The sequence below is a fragment of the Neolamprologus multifasciatus genome, chromosome 9, assembly GCF_963576455.1.
Source record: "Neolamprologus multifasciatus chromosome 9, fNeoMul1.2, whole genome shotgun sequence".
In the NCBI taxonomy this organism is placed as follows: Eukaryota; Metazoa; Chordata; class Actinopteri; order Cichliformes; family Cichlidae; genus Neolamprologus; species Neolamprologus multifasciatus.
Window position 1 is genome coordinate 14,645,360 of NC_140447.1, and position 19,368 is coordinate 14,664,727.

The following is a 19,368-nucleotide window of genomic DNA, read 5'->3' on the forward strand; positions in this document are numbered from 1 at the left end:
CACATTATCCACCAAGCTAAACCATGTGGAAGACATCCATTTGGCAATAGCTTCATTTTTCTGCATGACGGTGATCACAGACATACTGCCAATGCAGTTAAAGTGCAGTTAAAGCATACCTCAGAGAAAAACACACAATAGTGTCATGGATCATTGAAGCAGCAGAAAAAGAAACAAAAGGCAGCCAACATACAAAGAAGAGCTCTGAATGTCCTTCATGAAACCTGGAGAACTAATCCTGAAGATTGCCTAAAGACGTCAGAAGAAGGCTTGTCTATGAGAGTTCAGGCTGTGTTCAAGAATAAAGCTGGTCATACCAAATATTGACTTTCGAGCTCGTTAGACTTCTACAAACTCTTTATGCCGGCACTGAATGTAGATTTAGGTTTGCACATGTTTAAATAAATCTATCCACCTGAGAAATAAGGGGTGGTTCATAGTCGGGCACACTAAATGTCACACACATAATTTCTCCGGCTTGATCGGGAGGGCTGAGATGGAGGCGTGGAGCCGTCCTTTGCGTATGAACGTGGGAGGAGTCCACTCTCGGTAAGTCACTCATTTTTTACAAGCTGTTGCATTGTAGCTCCCTTCACTACGCGTGGGTGAAAAGCAGAAGGAAGATGAGAGGAGAGGGCAGATGGGAATGAAGGCGCGATGTCCTGTGAGGTGTTTGGAGGTTCAACCACATTTACGCACTCAAGAAGAATTGATTTGCAGTGAGGACATTTAAAGAGTCCGGGGATCGGATCTTTGTTTATTCGCTAATAAAGAAAAGTTTGCCTCAGAAGTCGTCTTTGTAAATCGGTAGAGATGAGATTAAACTTTTCTACAAGCTGGATTTTCCGCGGCTGGATTACGTGTGCCCTTGTCACCTTTTACGCACAGGTAAAACGCGTTTTCCCCATTATTAATGATAAACATTTACCCCATTAATTAGCTAAGAGGTTGATATCAAATGAGTTGACGGTCACCTTTGAAGCCTGTAGGTCTCTAAATGAGAAAGTTAATGCAAAAGTGCTGAGATTAACAGTTGTTCAGTTATTTTAGACAAAAGATATGTAACACTAAACCCGAGTATGTGTCAACACACCAGGATTTGCATGAGCTGGTCAGATGAGGGACGAGGGAAATTTGGGGAACAGTGTTTTTTTTACGCACAGACACTGACTAGAAACAGCTGTATTTGGGCCGAAGCCACTTCTCCCCTGCTCTGACCACAGAAAAGCCGCTGGCAACTGGACGTTCTTCTCCCTCCACCAAGTATTCTTTCCACGTCCAAGTTGCTCATCAGGAACCTCATTGGGTCAGCCAGAGGCGAGGTTTAAAAAGGTGGTGCAGGGGTCACAGCAGGATCTCTATTCTGCATATTGCGACCAACTTTTACAAACATTTTTTTGTTTCCTGGTTTCCTTTTTTTTTTTTATCGTAGCCTTATTCGTAATATACCTAAGAAGCGCATACTAAAAAAAAAACCCAATTAAGTAGATTTACATAGATGAAAAATGACCTAATGTCGCAGCTGATGCACTGCCACAGTTAATTTGAAGGGGAGAGTGAATATAGTCGATGGCATGTTGTTGTCCACGCCGTTGTTTAGTCCAACCAGCTAACGCTGTCCAGGTGGAGAAGTTTATGAGATGTGGTTGAAGTGGTGGGACTGTTGGGCACCAATGATCTATCATTGCTTGTGTGCCTGCATTACCGTAAGCCAGCATTGGCATAACTTTGACTGGAACGCACGCTCTTCTTTCCTGAGGTGTGTTGCAAGAGAAAATGCTTGTGGGGGTATTTTACTTGTCAATGCAGTGATCCAGGGAGGCAATTGCGCAAAATAAATATATAGTTGTTCCTTTCCCCAAAAAAGTCTATGAAATAAGTCAAAGTTTTACCAGCAGCAGTGGCAATAGAAAGCAAACACGTGATACAGACAGTTGTCTGGATAGGAGGGATGGAATATTTTTCAACTACGTTTTAAGGTGACATTGCAAACCCTTGGCTTTGGTTTGTTCTCACCATGGTCTTGCCATTACTGACTCACACTATTCCCAAAGAATTCCCCTTCTTTTTCTTGGTTTGCAACCACTTCATCCAATACATTCCGAGTTCATTTCAAACTGTCTTTGTGACATTGAGCAATGTACAATTGCTTCAAGATGTTCAGAGCTTAAAAGTCAATATATCATGAAGAACTGTGCTTTGTTGGGTTTATTGCTCGCATGCCCACAAACAAGGCTCCTGAACTTTTTATTTGCCAGATTTTCAAGTCAGTCATGCATTCATTCCTGCTTGTATGCACTGGTGTTGACCTGTTATCTATTAGCAACATTTTGCTGCCTCTTCCCTGACTTTTTTCATTTAATATTTGGCCAATAATTAGTTACCTGTTCAAGTTCCTTCCATCCATCAAGTACCAGATCAGATTTATGACTACCTCCGGTTTAAAAAGCAGCGCACTGCCTATGAGCTCTGGATCAGGTTTCATTAAAGCAATTAGCACATATTCTTTTAACTTTTTGCAGCACCTGCTCTTCCTTGATTTTTGGGTTGTGTTTTTACATCATTGGCTGTCACCAATTTCCACCAATTTAACAATTTAACAACCAATTTAATTCTTTGTGTGTTTTTTTTTCTTCTGTTACTTGTAAATGAATTTTTAAGACAACTTAGTCCCTTCTTTTTCTGTTTTGAAGAGTTATAATCAAAGGTATGAGATATCAGGTCTTGATTTATGCAGGTGGCATTAAGGGGATTTGCTTTTATAGCTGTTAAGAAAAAAACTAATCACAGGTGCAAACATTATACAAAGATCCAGTTGTTGTGCAATATGCTTTCACAGCATCTTATCGTAAACCAGTAAAACCCCTAGAGGCCTATGAGCTGCAGTGTACTTCTCTTGGCTTTGAGCCTGTTGCTGCTGTGGCCGTTATGCAAATTTCCTTGTCCGCTGAAAGCTTATGGAATGTGCTCTGCATTTGATAGGGTCACACACGGCGGTGAATGTTTCTGTAAGTTAAACAAAACAGCTCGGAAACAAGCTAGGGGGCAGTTGTGACATGTCGCTGAAGGGGTGGAACTCTTAATACCTCTTTGTTCTTAAGCTTCACCAAGTCCTTCCCGCTCTGTCCATCCATATGCTTTCCACTTCCCTACATCTTCTTTTTCAAGCAATTCTATAACTTCATATCTGAGTACATGCAGCACATCAAGTTAGCTCTGAGGTCGGATGTGCTATGTTTACCATTATGTTAACCTATAATCATATAGGGTGGGTCACTTGTTTTTCTTTTGCATCCATTATATATTTAGTGAATCAAAACACATTGTTTCACATAACTGAGACCCAATGTTTAGATGTGGCGGTAACAAAAACACAATTCCCGGCATTCCTTTGGCTTCCTGTGCGCTCTGGTCCAGCTGCGCATATTAAAAGCCATATCTACCTATCTATCTACACAAAGATTCAAGTCTTTTAATAGCATGGGAATCTTTCCTACTTCTGTCACTTCTGTCTCCTGCAGCATATGGTGTCCATTAGTGCTGCGGTCTGAGCTATGAGCACTGTGTATGATTATCCCTCTGGTTAGATTATAAAACAAAGATTGGCTGATGTGTGAGTCTGAGTGGAGGTAATTAAAAGCTTGAGAGCGTTCATGCTGCGCTGTCGTGGTCTGAAGTTGGAAAGACTGACACAGTCTAATCAGAGGTGTGAGAAAGAAGACAGGGGAGGATGAGAAGGGTGTGAAAACAGTGTTGAGTCCAGTACTGTATATTTGAACTGCTGGGGTAAGCTCAGGGATTTTTTTCCATTAAAAATCAAATGAACAAAAAGAAATTGTGAATATGCTTCCCAAAGGAAAACTTCGGGGAAGCTTTTCTGAACCTCTGCAACACCAGCAATTCAATGACAGTACAAATTACAGTATTTAGTAGTCAGGAAGATGAAGCTTAGACTGAATGACAAAATGATGGCGGTCAATTCAAGGTCGGAGTCAAGGCAGGCCTATAGGTTGTATTTTTCTACATGTATAGACACCGTGGTTTTGGCATCATTTCTGTTATAACAGCCAAATTGTCTAATTCAGCAGTGTGGCCAGGACTTCTCCAGCCCTTAATTTAGAGCGGCTGGAAGGTCATTACAGTAAGTAACCTTTTCAATAAAGCGTTTATTGTTTGTGAGGAGATGCAAAGATGTTTCGTATTTTTTTTCCATGCTTTCTGGAACGAGAGCTGTGTTTAGCTGCGTGACAGCAGGAAACTTTGCATAGTATTTTTTTTAGAACAGAAGGCCTTTAGAAATCTAGTGTAACAACTGCACAAGATTTGTTATTTTTTTTTATTTTACAGCACAGCACTGATGGCTGGGAGAATATTTGCAAGTGATTAATTATTCAAAGTCAGCCAGAATGGATATTATATAATTCCTGTTACTTCCCTGTTGTGTACTTGTGGACTTTGTTTTTTCTGGTCTGGAGGCTTCAGAGCTGCGCTCAGGTGTTCTGAGAGCATGGAAAGAATTTCTGGGCACGTCTTGAAAATGTTTTTACCATCCTGGTCCTGACTCAAACATTATACCTCTTACTAACTGTTACAAACTTATCTTTTGTCTTCATTAATTACAGAATGCAGATTCCAGATCTCAATGTAAAGAAACACACTACCTAAAAGACTCCAAATGCTGCAACAAGTGTCAACCAGGTAACACACACACACACACACACACACACACACACACACACACACACACACACACACACACACACACAGATAGTGGATGCATATCTGGTTTCCTCTGTGGAGTCAGCATAAAGTAAAAATAGCTTTCCATTCACAAATATTCTAAAGTAAAAGAGGAAGGATGTTTAAAAGCAGATCTTTTTGGCTTAAAGTGGCACAGACATGTGCATGTGTTTCCACAAATGCGTGGATACACACACACACACACACACACACACACACACACACACACACACACACACACACTTAAACTGCTAAATATATCAACTGCTTAAAAAGAAGAAGGGAGCTCCAGTTTGATCAGTTTCTCTTTTGTTTTCTTCTATTTAATTAGGCTTTTCTGTGTTATTGTAATTATGTATGCTGGGTTCTTAAATCCTCTGTCTAACACCAATTTTGTCTTTTCTTTTTGCCACTAGGCTATTATGTGTTTAAAGACTGCACTGATACCGCTCAGACTATATGTCGTAAATGCAGTCACGGAGAATATCAACCCAGCTTGAATAATGCCTATCGCTGTCTTAAGCAGAAGTTCTGTGATCCGAGTGAGTACCTTCATTTATTTATCAATTCCATACATTTAAATCCATTTTTCACTTCTTACTTGTGACAAAATACCATTCATTTCAATTCTAAAAAAATAATTAATTAATTATAAAACGTTTTGTTTATTAATTTGACAACCTCTGATTACTCGAAGGACAAAGATCAAACAACCTTTCCAAACATACTCTACAGTCACAGCTACACCATAAAAGAATACTCTCCAGTCAACAGTATTTAATTTTATACTCATGTTTTTAATGTTTTAGTTTCTCTTTTGCAACCCCTTTCCCAAAAAATCATGAAGCTGTGTAAACATTAAGGAAGTGCAGACCATTTGCCACCATCCCATTTCTAAAAAGTTGAGATTGAGACGGTTTACTGTCACGTTGGATCGCCTCGTCTTTTTAAAACTCCCCAAATGTCTTTGAGGACTCGGGGAGCATATTGGTGAAAAATAATCTGAACGTTTTTGCTAAATTCATTCTCAATAAAGTTTTAAGCTGTTCAGCAGTTAAGGTCTTTGTTTGCCTCGTGTAATAATGGGTCAGATATTTTCAGTAGGTCAGATTTTTCCCCCCCATGTCGTTTGGTATTGTCCTGCTGAAATAATGAAGGCCTTCCTCCAAAAAGGGCTAAAACTTTTATCATTCAACTTTAATATGGCCTTTGTAGATATCACCCTCTCCTGTGTTTACTGACAGTGATGTTAGGAAGTGCTTCTGAGCCCATCCACTGACTCCTTTGTTTTTTGTTTTTTTTACAAGCTTGTGTACAGACATCTCCTTGCCCTCCTCTCCAAATGTTTTTTGAAACACAATAAAGACATTTTCCACCTTTTCCATACTTTTATACATTATTTGTGTGTTATTTTCAATCAAATAAATGATTTTCACTTCAGTTTTCTGTTTACTCTTTACGTAACACCTCCATATTCATACAAACGGGGTTGTGGTAGCCAAGAATGCTTGGATCTTCTTAACATGGAATTTTTTTTCCTTTGTATTGAACTGTGGAGTGGGAATTTGCATTTAACACACTTAATCATTCACTTCATTTGTATCTTTCTTTTAAATCTACAGGTTTGGGTTTTATGAGAAATAATGAAAACTCGATAGAAGAGGAGCCATGTCGCTGTGTTGAAGGCTTCCAGTGTTACCCCATCAACTGTGAGTACTGTGAGAAGATACCCACCTGCCGACCCGGACAGGGACTTGAGACAAAGCACGGTGAGAAAGTCCACAACACAGAACATCCCCCATTTATAACAAGACCCTAGAAACAAGTTGTAAATCCGAGATTACGATTTGTGTTGTTAATTATAGATCAGAGGAAGGTGTGTGAGCCGTGTCCAAAAGGATTCTTCTCTGATAAGGACGATGACGAACCGTGCAAACCGTGGACAAAGTAAGCGCTTACTTGCACGTGCACACACATGTTTTTAGCCTGGAATCTTTTGACTTATTGTGAAGGGAAAATGCAGTTGGGCAGCCGTCCCTACCGGCAGCCAGCAGTGGTTATGAGTAATATATTCACCACTTCCTCTGGAACCCTGGCTGGAGCAGACATCAGCTTCCACTGCCAGCCAGACCTGACAGATCATCGGCGATGATGATGACGGTGGAGAAAGACAGAATTTAGTTTTCCTCTCTATCCATCTGCCTTTCTGGTGTTATCTTTGCAGAACTGCGAGTTCAGCACGTTGATAGGAAAATGTGGAGTAGAAGGGAGAACTAAAACAACAAAAAAACTAACTACATTCTCATTGTCTAAATATTCCTCTTCTTCTTCCTCTTTCCCAGTTGCAAGGCTGATGGCAGCAAGGAGATCAAGCAAGGCAGTGCTGAAGCTGATGCAGGGTGTGGACCACGTGAGTTTGGAAAGACACGGACATATACAATGTCATATTTTTCCATATGACAAAATCGTTTCTGTTAATTAGAGGCTTAAATGTGACTCTAAATGTGGAGAGGGAAAAAACTGTAGACTAAAAGCAAGCTCAATAATTGTCTGTCTTACAGGTGACCCGGTCATTCCTATGTCCTTCTGGGTGATGGTTTCAGTCCTGTCAATCATTATCATTCTGTGTCCCCTCATTCTGCTTCTCTTCTGCTACAAGGACAAAATGAAGTTACTCTCTGGTAGGTCGAAATCCTCTATGAACCTTTCTCTTCTGCCTGTATGACTGCTTTAACATACATGTAGACGTTGGCACAAAAACGTGAACCTTTACTTTCATAAATACTGTCATTTTTTTCCTGCATTTTTTTCAGTACTTACACCTTGTTGTTTCATTTCTCAGTAAATCTGCGATCCTGTGTCCAGAATCTGAAGAGGACCCGGATACAACAGGTAAGGTGGAATTTCTGTTAGAATAAAAAACTCGAACAAAACCGAATACATATAGAAACTAAACTTGTTACAAGCTGTTTCATCTACTTTTTCTATTGTTTGTGACTATTTTTTGTTCCATTGAAGCAAAGAGCCTGTATATATCTAACATCGTCTTACATGCATACTTGCAATAATTCTCTTCTTTTATCGTTTTCTTCACTCTAGGAGACACTGGCTCCTCTTTACCACAGCGGAGCAGGAATAGGAGGAGGTTCTGGTGCCTCAAAATGCACGCCATGTGAGGTGACCAAACTTATCGACCAAGCACCCTCCAGCCCCACTGACAACCCCTCGTGCACCTTGCCCATCTCTGTTCCTGATGTAAAGGTCTCTCTGCCCTTCATAAAAGAGATGACAGAAGAAGGAGGGACTGAGAGGAAAACACCAATGGAGGATCAGAGCAAAAGATCTGGAGAACCAGAAGAGGTGTCGGAAGAAGGGTTAGAAGAGGTCGTGAGCGTGTCCCGGCTTTTGACAGGTTCTTGCATGTGTGTCATTCCTGTCCACGAGCCCCTGGAAGTAGGGGAGAATGAGGACTGTAGCCAGGCTGTCAGCCCTGGAACACCGGGATCGTGCTCATGTGGAGGGCTAGATGGAGAGAGGGATGGAGGTGGAAGTGGGAAAGAGGCTAAAGATGGAAATCTCAAGAAAGTGTCCACGAGTCAGTCAGGTGTCGCACCGCTTGTTTCTCTTTCTCCTCCTCTCCTCCACACCTCCACCGCCGTCCAGTCAACCAGTCCGCTTCCTGAACTCTACCTGCCATTGTCCCAGATGTCGCCGGAGTTCAAATTTCACCTGAAAGAGAGATCGCCAACAAAATGGGAGGGGTTGTACAGACTGATGAGCACAGACTCCACATCAACAGAACACAGCACGACCTCTGCGATGACCTCGGTCACCCCCTTGTTGCCATCCCCATCTGTTGGAGAGCTCTACATGGACAAGCCCCCTGAGGCCACAGCCCCAGAGCAAGACCAGGGAGTTCCCTGTGGGGACAGCAGAGACAACAAGCTCTCATCACAGGAGTCAGAATTGGAGTGCTCACCGGAGAGCCTTCAGAGTCAGCTGGCTGATCCAAATCTTACCTCAGGTACATGAAATTTCAAAAACTGATTATATAAGAAGCCCCAAAAAAATGTTAATGATAAGGAAAAAAAGAAGTGATAAGGTACTAGCTCCAAAGTAGTGGGGGAGGTAAAATATTAAGTAATAATAGTAATTTAATAGTAATCATCAAGTGTTCACAGGACAGAATTATGGCTTTTAAAATTAATGTACACTTTTGTCTATTATATTATATTATATTATATTATATTATATTATATTATATTATATACTTTTTTTTCCTAAGCAGTTGAGTCGCACAGTCACAAGTCTATTTTTACTCCTGATTTGGAGCTGGCTATTTCCTGGATATTTTTTGCTGTGACCGCTCAGCAGCGTCAATAAAAACTAATAGCACAGTGGTTGTGCGTTATGGGGATAATGGCTCATTACAAAGGTTGCAGGACCACAGTTGTGTTTGCCAGGTGGATTTCTGTGTTCGCTGTTTGTGTAGGCAGTCGCCATTGTGTTGCCACAGGGTCATACCCATACATGATTGGATACACCACATAGCAGTGTTCTCTTTCCACAGCATAGGTGGGACTAGCCACCAAGAATAACAGAATGAAATTTAGATTGGTTTTAATGGAAAGTTTTACAGTCACGGGGTTGAGCATGCATTGTTCTCACACAGACCTTATGGTCGTGCCAAAGAGAAAACTCTACGGGAAACATTTATTCTCTGTGCCTCGAGCTCCTAGTGGTTATGGTTAGTTCTAAAAGCAGTAATATCTGAGCAGTCTGATAGAGACGGTGGTCAGCTCGAGCTCAAACGTTATTAGCCGAACACAGAATAGACAGAGGATGGGTCTCAGCGTAAAAATATGGCGTTTGTGTGATTGTTTCCAAGAAATAGCTTTTATTAAAGTCAGTATTGATAATTTGAGCCTGGATTTTGGCGAGGCCACACAGGCAGCAGGAAAAAGATATGTGTGTGTGTGTGTGTGTGTGTGTGTTTGATGTGCTAGTGAGCCACCAGAACCGCACTCTTAACAAACACTGCTCTTTGTGTATGTGTGCACCAGTGTCGAGTATGCCATCTACAGTACAAAACTCCTGTTTACCCAGAGTTCCATAGGGTTGCGCAAAGTGACCGCAGCTTTAATTGAACCAAGATGTGCTCAGCTTGAGTAATGCTTTTATAACCTCGCAAACCCAACAAAAACACACACACACCAACTTGTGAAGCCTTTTTTTTTCTTTTTTTTTTTTGACTCTCACTGATGACTGGTTACTTTAATTACACATTTGCTGGCTTGAAGTGAACACAGTTTCCCATCATGCAGTAATGAAAATTGTTACAAGGACTTCCCGCCTATACTATTTAAAGGTTAGGCAAGGTTCAGAGGTTTCCCTTGTCTCACCCACAGTAGCCGTCCTGGTGCACATTAGTTTTATTTATTAGCTACTGACCGGCTCAGGGCAATTTTGGGGCTGCCTTTGTTGAGCGTCAGCTCAATAGGGCTAATGAACCACATTTAGTCTGACAATCAAAGACTTAAGCTGGCACCTATCCATGAAAAATCGGCAGATTCTGATAGAGAATATGCACAAGTCAGTTTTACCCCTGTCAGAGCAGTTTTTGGGTATCCAAAAAGATCAACGTGGAACTGAGAGAGGATAAACAGAAGACCCAAGCAGATTCCTCAGAGCATTGTTTTCAGAGCTGTGGTGAAATGGCATATTTTCAAGCTTGCCCTCTCAGACTGGTATTCCGGGAAATGCGATTGGATACGGAAACAGAGACACACACGTTTTGAGAGTCTGTGGTAGCGTTTGCCTTTGGCTGCATGTGCTTTTGAGCGCAAACGTGTATGTGTAGGTGTGAAAATGCCTGTTAGTGCATTTTCTTACATTTACTGTATGTGTGTGCGTGCGCATATGTGTGAACAGATGGAACATAAGCTGTGAGTCATGGAGGTTTGGCCTCTTCTGTCGCCTGGAAAGTCAGACAGGAGGCTGGAGAAAATAGGAACCAGAGGTTTGATGGGGTGTAATGCGATTTACAAAACAAAACTGTTTATTTCCTAATTCACCTGCTGGTTTAACTCTGTAGGTGAACAATATACAGGCACTGGCACAAAGGGTATTGATGCAAGTTTGCGTTTGGCAGGAAAGCAACTGTAGGATGGAGATTAGACACTGAGATGTTGGTGGATGGAGCGGCACATTTTTAAAAAAATTGTTCAGTTGAATCCTTAAAACCCCAAAATGTGTGACGAATTGCTTCCCTTTAGTGGTCTTGAGTTTCACTTGGTTAGAAGTGCTGGATACTGACGGAGCTATGTCGAGCAGGATATGATATGGCGGTCTCTGTAGCCGTTGCCTTTTTGTGGTCATCCTGCAAAGTCATTACACCCACTGTCCATTTGTCACATGAGGTTAGCCAACAGTTAGTCCCTTCTTCACTTGTGTCATGAAATAGGGCTCTGGAAGCCTGTTTGTACAGGGAAAATGAAAGTCCTACACAACCCTACAATTATAGCAACACATCTCGTTGAATTTCACAATAGGCTGTTATTGCATCGGCATTTTCTATACCAGTTTGGCGATACAGTGTTTATGATTTTCACGTGAAACTAAAGATTTTCTCAGACATCGTCTATAAATAGCTTCCTAACCATTTACGCCTCCTCTGTGTTACTTTTCTATTTAGGTCAGGTGTCTGGGAACCACAACACCACCTTCATCTCCAGCGGTCAAGTGATGAACTTTAGCGGTGACGTCATTGTTGTCTGCGTCAGCCAGACGTCTCACGCCAGCGACGAGGTGGAGCGGGATGATGGCTTCGGCAACCCTGTCCAGGAAGAAGCCACTGAGACTGCTCCGTTTTTTCAGAGCAGCTTGAGATCACAAGGGGACTACATTTCCCACTGTACTTTGCAAGATGAGACACTGCCAGTCCAGGAAGCGATGGAGGAGCAATCACTGGGAAAGTGAAAAGCGGCCGGTGGCTTTGCTTTATGTTTTATGTCACTTCAGAGATCATCGCCATAGTCCGGGTGCTTATGTTATCTTTTGATTACACCAATCAGCCACAACATTAAAACTGCTGTCAGCTGAAATGAATCATGTTGATTATCTTGCTACAATGCAATGTTCTGCTGGGAAATCTTGGGTCCTCTTCCATTGACTCATACCACCCACCTAAACATCGTTAAAGATCAGTCACATCCCTCCATGGCAACGGCATCCCCTGACAACAGAATTCTCTCCAACGGGACAGAGTGTCCTGTCACAACAGAAAAACTGCTTGACAACTTGGCATAACACATGGCAGTCCAATCAAACATCTGCTGAGTTAGCAAGAACAAGCCTGATCTGCAGAGGCTTCATTCCACAACGCACAGGACCACAGGACACCCTCAGTGGGCTCATGTGCATGCACAGCAGAGGTTTCTTTTTTTTAATTTTTTATTTTTTGGCAGAATGGTGGGTTTAGTGTTATGGCTAAGAGGTGTACATCAAATAAGTTATTGTAATAATGAAAAACATTTTTTGAATTTTAAAGTGATCAGTCAGATAACTGGGAGATCAGTCTTTTGGGAATCTGACTCTGTGTCTCCACAGTTGTCTTACTAATGAACCATCTATAACCTGGCCTATTTCAGACATTAGTCACTGAATCCTGCCACGGGAATCTATTCCCAGAAAAAAAAGAAGAAAAGCTGCAGGCCTTTTCAGATGGAAACTCCCTCCATTCCAGACAGTGATGGGGAATTTTGTTGTGAAATGAATGTGGAAGTAGGGTTCATACTGCAGGTGCATAATATTTTTATCGTTGCATGGAACTTACAGCTTGGTCTCGATACAAAGAAGTTACAAAATATTTAATGTCCCACACATTTCTATTGATTACTTGCTTTAGGTAACATCTGTAAGCTCTTAGTTTTTAACTTTTGTAAGTCTGGATGATTTTGATACTTGCGTAATGGAATATCCACCGTGTGGAACATACGTTTTAGTTGTTGTATCATAGAACTTTGAATATGCAAGCCACAATAAGATCTGGCTGGACAGAATTTTAAACATATCAATGAGTGAATTCTTCTTTCTTGCCTGCAGGATCTGTTTATTTTTTAAGAGACACGTCCAGTTTTGGTACGATGCTTGTTTAGCTTGTTTGTAGACTTTATTTTCTCCCTACTGCAACACAAGTGCAGTTTTTGTCTTCGAAACAAAATGCTATGCATTTGATAAGCTATTCTATTAGTGATTTCTTTTATTTGATTTTAATGGCCAGGCCTTAATGAAGAAAAGTCAGATGTTTGTTAATAATAATGGTTTTGTTTAAAAAAAAAAAAAAGATTTTACGAGGCAGATTGTTTGTGTGTATTTCAGAAGTTTCAGATGTGATCAGTGCTTGTATATATTTCATCTGTTTCTCAAAGGCGAATGAATACGCTGTCAATTGATTTATTGTGTGGATTTTGTGAAGTCGAGTGGTGCCATTAACAGCGAAGCGCACACAGGAGTTTCAATGAACTGTTAATTTATAGCCCTGCCATATGTATGCAGCTTTGCAAAAAACAAACAAACAAAAAATGTACATATAAATCAAATCTATTGCAATGAATTACTGAAAGACTATTTTGATCGAAATTAAATATGTTTTGCATCTAATTTTTTTCACGGATGGCTGCCATCCTGCATTCTGTGGTTACTCTTGGTCAACTTTCCTATTTTTTGGGGGGGGGGATTGACAAAACACAACCAAGGCTTCATTTATCTCCACAAGATGATCTATAATCTTTGTGAAGCAATGCTAATTACACATGTGGCAAGGCCTCTGTGCCTTTGTCCCTGCGTTGACAGACAGGCAGCCTTTCATCAGGCCCGGGGATGGCAAGCAGCTGTGAGGAGAAACTAATCTAGCAGTCAGACCAGCTAGCGTCACAGAGAGACCACATGAGAGGAACTGGCAGCACTCATTTGGGCCTGGTTTGGGTCAGCAGGAGTATGTTTATATGTGTGTGTATGTGTGTGTGCATGTGTGTAAGAGTGCGTCTTGTCTCAGCTTATTTTATGGTTGTTTGTGAAAACAGGAAGTTATGACTAGCTTTCACATGGTTTACATGAGAACTGGCTGGCTGGCCAACACAGAGCCTGACTGCACATTTAAATGATTTCAGCCTTTTCTTTTCTTTTCATGTGTGAGAGAACAGCCTTTCATTTGACTTATATGTAGGGTAGCAACCACCTTGTGTTGCTATAGTGTGCCTCCTAGTGGTAAGTGCAGGTTAAGATGATAAACAAGACAACAAATCGTGGATAAATGTTCATGTTTACAGTTTCAGCAACACAGGAAACGAGATGCGTCTGTTTGTTGCATTTGTATAGGCATTTCTAAACAGACATACAGACATATTATTGTGTACCACCTTATTTATTTGATTACAATTTTAAAAGAGGAATCGAGATCACTGGAAAAGAGGAAATGGGCTCTTGAGAAAGGGTTTGTCTTTCATACTGGAGCACTTTCGAGCCTGAGAAAAAGCCCAATCAGCTGTTGGTTTAATAACCTGACAGTCGGTGTAACCAGGTGACAGCGCAGACCTGCGGAAAGCACCAGAAAATCCACAGTGCTGATGTGCTGAAATTACAGTCATCTCACCTGTGGAAGCAAGTTTTGGATTCCAGCTGCAGACTCGCAAAAGATCATTACAGCTGAGATTCGTTACTCAGCACTGACAGCAGATGGAGTTTCTAGTTTCTTCAAAGATAATGATTTTGCTTTTGAGAGGATATAAATATGATGAACTGCTTTGAATGGAAGCAGCAGATGGTAGCTGATAAATACATAAGGAATGAATGAAACTGTGTGGGACTTTTACATTTTTATACATAAGAATCTTTTTAATGAATGCCTTATAAATTTAATTGAACAATTTGCTCTTGTGATTTTGTTACATCTACGACACAGTAATTATAGACAGTAATAATAATAATAATTCTAATGCAGAAAAGGAGATAATTTTCAGAGAAAAGGTAAATACAGCTACATACAGTCATGTGAAAAAATCAGATAAATACAACCGCGAAGAGCTACAAATATGAGCATACGCTGTGTCAACAAAAACTAAGGCAAAATGCAGAAATAGTGTGTGAAACGCTAAACACACCCCTTTAATGCTTCCATAGGAATTAAGTGTGTAAGTAGCAGCCAGGTGATGCTGATCAAGTGCTTGTAATTAATACATCAGCATCACACAGTAAGTGCAAGCAACTCTAAAAGCAGGGCTTTTGGCTGTTTGTTTGTGTGGAAGCGCAATGCCAAGGCGGAAAGATATTACGAATGATTAAAAGAGGCTGTCTATCAGTCTGGAAAGGGTTATAAGGCCATCACTGAGCACAGTGAGCTAGATTGGCAACTGCAAAACATTCTAGACTGTTGCCAATCTTGCTGAGAGCAAACGCACTCAGATCGGGCCATTATTGTTCAAAAGGAAAGTATGTACTTTTTTGGAAGGGTTGCAGGACAAACGTTCTTTTCTCTAAAAAGAACAACGCAGAACAGCTTAGGTTGGCACGGCTGCATCTGAACAAACCACAAAACTTCTGAAACAATGTCCTTTGGCCAGATGAAACCAAAGTAGAGTGCTTGGCCTTAATCCACAATGCCACATTTCTTGAAAACTAAACACAGCATATCAGCACAAATGCCTCATACCAAGTGTTAAGCGTGGTGGTGGAGGAGCGATTATTTGGCCTTGTTTTGCCCCCACGGGACCTCGGCATCCTGCTGGGGTTGTGATGAGTCTGTTTTCTGTGTCTGTCACAGGGATAACACAGAGGTGAATGCAAACTCCACTGAGTCCTGCCTGGATTCGAACCCCGGATGTTGTTGCTGTGAGGGGATAGTGCTAGTTCTCGTTAAATAGCCTTATATTAAGACATGCTAAGCACCAGGGATTTTTATTGAACCCTGATTTATAAAGCCTTAGAATTGAAAAGGGTTTACTTTCCTTTTACAGTAAATAAAGATTCAGTGTCTTAAATCTAGTTTGCTGAGTCATTTCAAATACTTAGTTTGGTACGCATTATTGAGCTGAAACCTCTCAAACAAATACTTCTCTGTTTCTTTGATTCTTTAAAATACTGCATCACCAATCATATGACGCTTATCTCGGATACATTTTGAAATTCCACCTTAATTGATTAGCACCAGTGATGAGTTCCAACAGAGGGGTATTTCTTTCTAACAACAGCTTACCATTTAAAAGGCGGTCATGTTTGCTTTCTCTCTCAGCCCTGTGCCTCCACATCTCTGGGACTTTTCAACATCAGCGAAAACAATTTTTGGGTAGGGATATCGCAGTTTTATTTTACTTTGGAAATGCAAGCAATCAGGTAAGCTTTTGTACATCATCACCAGAAAGGGGGGAAAAGTCTGACGGTAGCTTTACATTCATCCATCTGAGATAACGGCTTTATGTGTCTCACTCCACAGGTCTCTCTTCATCCCCACATGGTCTTCAGATACACGTCTAGATGGGAAGACAGCTATAGTGACGGGGGGCAACACTGGAATAGGAAAAGAGACCGTTAAAGACCTGGCTAGCAGAGGCAAGCAAACAGCGCTGCACATGTAAAGACAGCAAATGCAATGATGAGTAACAAATTTCTTTACAATTGTTGTCATATTCTTTCTCGTCTGCGTGACTCAGTGTACTTGTGAACTTGTGCACTTGAAGCTTCCCGCTCACGCAAATATAATAAATACAATCAGGTGACTCAAACATAAACTGTCGAATTTGATGATAATGCCTACTTCTAATGAACTCATGTATCAGTACTGGTTGATCAAAGGCAGGCAGAGGGATTAGGTTCAGAGCATACTGCCACGACACAAAGACTGCCAAACTGGCCCAGACATATGTGTTGAAATCGTGCTATCTTGTTCAAATGTCAAACATGCATGTACACGCAAACAAGAGGAATTAATCTCCCGTAGGCGCCCGGGTGATCTTGGCGTGCAGAGACATGGTGAAGGGAGAGCAAGCTGCTTGCGACATCGTGAGGGAGGTGAAGGGAGCGAAGGTTGTCACCAGGCAACTGGATCTGGCTGACACCAAATCAATATGCCAGTTTGCCGAGAATATCTACAACAGTGGGTGGCACACGCAACACACACGCGGACTTCAGAGTAGCGTGTGCATTCTTTTTTCCTTCTAAATACTGTGATGGTGGTAACAATTGTCCTGTTTTCACAGCTGAGAAAGCTCTTCACTATCTGGTCAACAATGCAGGCGTGGCTGTGTGTCCTTCTGCCAGGACAGTGGATGGAATTGAGATTCAGTTTGGAGTCAATCACTTGGGTAGGAGGAAAAAACACACAAGGTTTAGTTAATGACAAACATGTTAGATTGAAACAGACTTTAGCAAAAGAGCAGATGAGTTGTCAGTCAGCTCCTGTTGTTACTGCTAAATATGTGATCAGTGATCAGTGGTGGCTTAAAACTCCTCGCCGTTTTCTCTCCTACCACCCATTTAGGTCATTTCTTCTTGACTTTTCTGCTGCTGGACTTGCTGAAGCACTCGGCCCCATCTCGGGTCATCAACCTGTCATCAGCAGCTCACTTCTTTGGCAAAATCAATTTTGATGATCTGAAAGGGGAGAAGGATTACCATCACTTCAGGGCCTACGCGCAGAGCAAGCTGGCTAATGTCCTGTTCACCAGAGAGCTGGCCAAAAGGACAGAGGGTAGGGACGCAGAGACTGAAATATTATCTAGTCATTATGTGTTGTCTTTTGCCTGTCTGCCTCGCCTTCCTTATGCAAGGAGAAAATGGATCTTATCTCAACAGTGTGAGAGTCCCATGCTTCAACCACAACCGCTCTGGGTGACATCAGAGCACAAGTTGTGTTAAAGACTTAATTGTTGCCCAGCAAAGCACTCCTCATTCACTAATAATGCTGTCATTCTTCCCAGATATGAGTCAAGGCTTTCTATAACCTTTTTTTCCCCCCCTAAATCAAGTGAAACTATATATTCTGGATGTTTTACTTTCCTGATGTGTCCACTCATGTGTGACTACAAGCTGTTATCAAGGATCTGCTTCATTTCAGGTTGGATAAATAATATTTTATACCAATCCCTCCAGTTCTAGGTATCACGGCCTACTCAGTTGACCCCGGCTTCGTGAACACTGACATTTTAAGGCATATAAGGCGCCCTCTTCTGGATATAGTCAAGAACTTCGGGTTTCTGGTCAAGACCCCAGCAGAGGGAGCCTACACCACCATCTACTGTACCGTCACTCCTGAGAATCAGCTGGTCACTGGAGGATACTACAGGTCAGCGTGAAACACAAAAGAAGTTGCCTGTGACGCAACTAAATCTACGACCAGTCTCAGCTTCTATGAAGCTATATGATTTATAAACGATGGAATATAAACTGGAATGTTTTCCTTAAAAGACATAAACTTGACCACTGAGCAAAGTATTTACAGTTACAGACAAAAATGTGCTTAATCGCTATAAAAACAGGTGTGATTAAAGAATCATGAAAGACAAGAGGAGCCATTCATTGATATCATCCGAATAATTCTTAATACACTAATTAATGGGTAATTACTAAAGATCTATGAGTCATTCTGTATAAGTGATTCGTTAGATAATAAATATTTTATAATATGCACCTTTCTTAGAAAGAACAGCGTTATCAATTTTTCAGTCTCCAAATCGCTCAGCACGACCGGAAAAGACTGTATCTCCACCCATGGCTATAACTCACATTTGATTCATTTTAAACCGACTCTTGATGGTCATTCAGCCCTGAAGCAACGAGTAACTACCTGAAGTAACAAAAAAGAATAAATTAGAAATGTAATGATCAATGAAGAAAGTGTGGAGTTTGATTAATTTACACGTAATAATGCACCAAATATTACCTACAGTTATCCAATTGTGTCTCTATTTTACCTACTATCTTCTAACTATCAGCTGATTACATTTTAATTAACACATGTTTTAGTGCACTTTATGTTACAGCGATGGAAATGTATAGCTCACTTAAACGATGTGCTTATGTATTGTCCATTTACCCCTTTCTCTACAGTAACTGCTCCAGAGCAGAGAGCTCCAATGCCGGCCAGGATGACGGCACAGCCCTGAAGCTGTGGGCTGTGAGCTGCCACCTGTTGGGCATCCGCTGGAGATAAACTTCACCTTTGATCTGAAGGCTAAGACAAATGTAACCGCTTCCAATAAAGAAACATTCCTGATATAACACTGTGTGTCCTTGTGTGTCCGTTTGTGAGTGAAAAAAACAGACTTCCCATTTTTACTAGACTCTTACATCATTAGGATTTTTAGCACTGGCATGCTGCTACATAAAGAAGTGAGGCACGTTTTAACTTTGGCTTTTCCACGCTCTCGGTGGTATCACACACCGCAGTGGTGAATTATCACACTCTCGCCTCAGCTAACCCCATAACTCGAGTCTCTCCGACAGCAGGAGGCGGCAGGAGAGCCGGCTGCTCCCACAGCCTGTAACTTGTGAATCAATTATGCGTCAGCCCGCCCCTGATTGGCCCCGGCACCTATACGCAAAAGAAAACGAGGAGAGGTGGCTGACAGATGAAAA

The 19,368-nt window shown here is 41.4% G+C and overlaps 2 protein-coding genes across 3 annotated transcripts; both read left to right on the forward strand.

Moving 5' to 3' along the window:
- Window positions 1-564: 564 nt before the first annotated feature.
- On the forward strand, window positions 565-12,811 carry tnfrsf11a (tumor necrosis factor receptor superfamily, member 11a, NFKB activator). The gene is made up of 10 exons (XM_085173190.1): window positions 565-888; window positions 4,623-4,698; window positions 5,157-5,282; window positions 6,363-6,509; window positions 6,606-6,687; window positions 7,083-7,150; window positions 7,302-7,421; window positions 7,583-7,632; window positions 7,840-8,764; window positions 11,435-12,811. Exons 1-10 carry the CDS (start codon window positions 814-816, stop codon window positions 11,716-11,718), a joined length of 1,953 nt encoding a protein of 650 aa, XP_085029316.1. The 5' UTR covers window positions 565-813; the 3' UTR covers window positions 11,719-12,811.
- Window positions 12,812-13,504: 693 nt separating this feature from the next.
- On the forward strand, window positions 13,505-19,011 carry LOC146511266 (retinol dehydrogenase 12). Of its 2 annotated transcripts, none has more exons than XM_085173209.1 (7): window positions 13,505-13,757; window positions 16,229-16,344; window positions 16,733-16,888; window positions 16,992-17,096; window positions 17,273-17,482; window positions 17,884-18,076; window positions 18,841-19,011. In XM_085173209.1, exons 1-7 carry the CDS (start codon window positions 13,687-13,689, stop codon window positions 18,941-18,943), a joined length of 954 nt encoding a protein of 317 aa, XP_085029335.1. In that variant the 5' UTR covers window positions 13,505-13,686; the 3' UTR covers window positions 18,944-19,011. The 2 variants fall into 2 exon arrangements, with proteins under 2 accessions (XP_085029335.1, XP_085029336.1); XM_085173210.1 differs by lacking the exon at window positions 13,505-13,757 and adding an exon at window positions 13,840-16,128.
- Window positions 19,012-19,368: the final 357 nt, after the last annotated feature.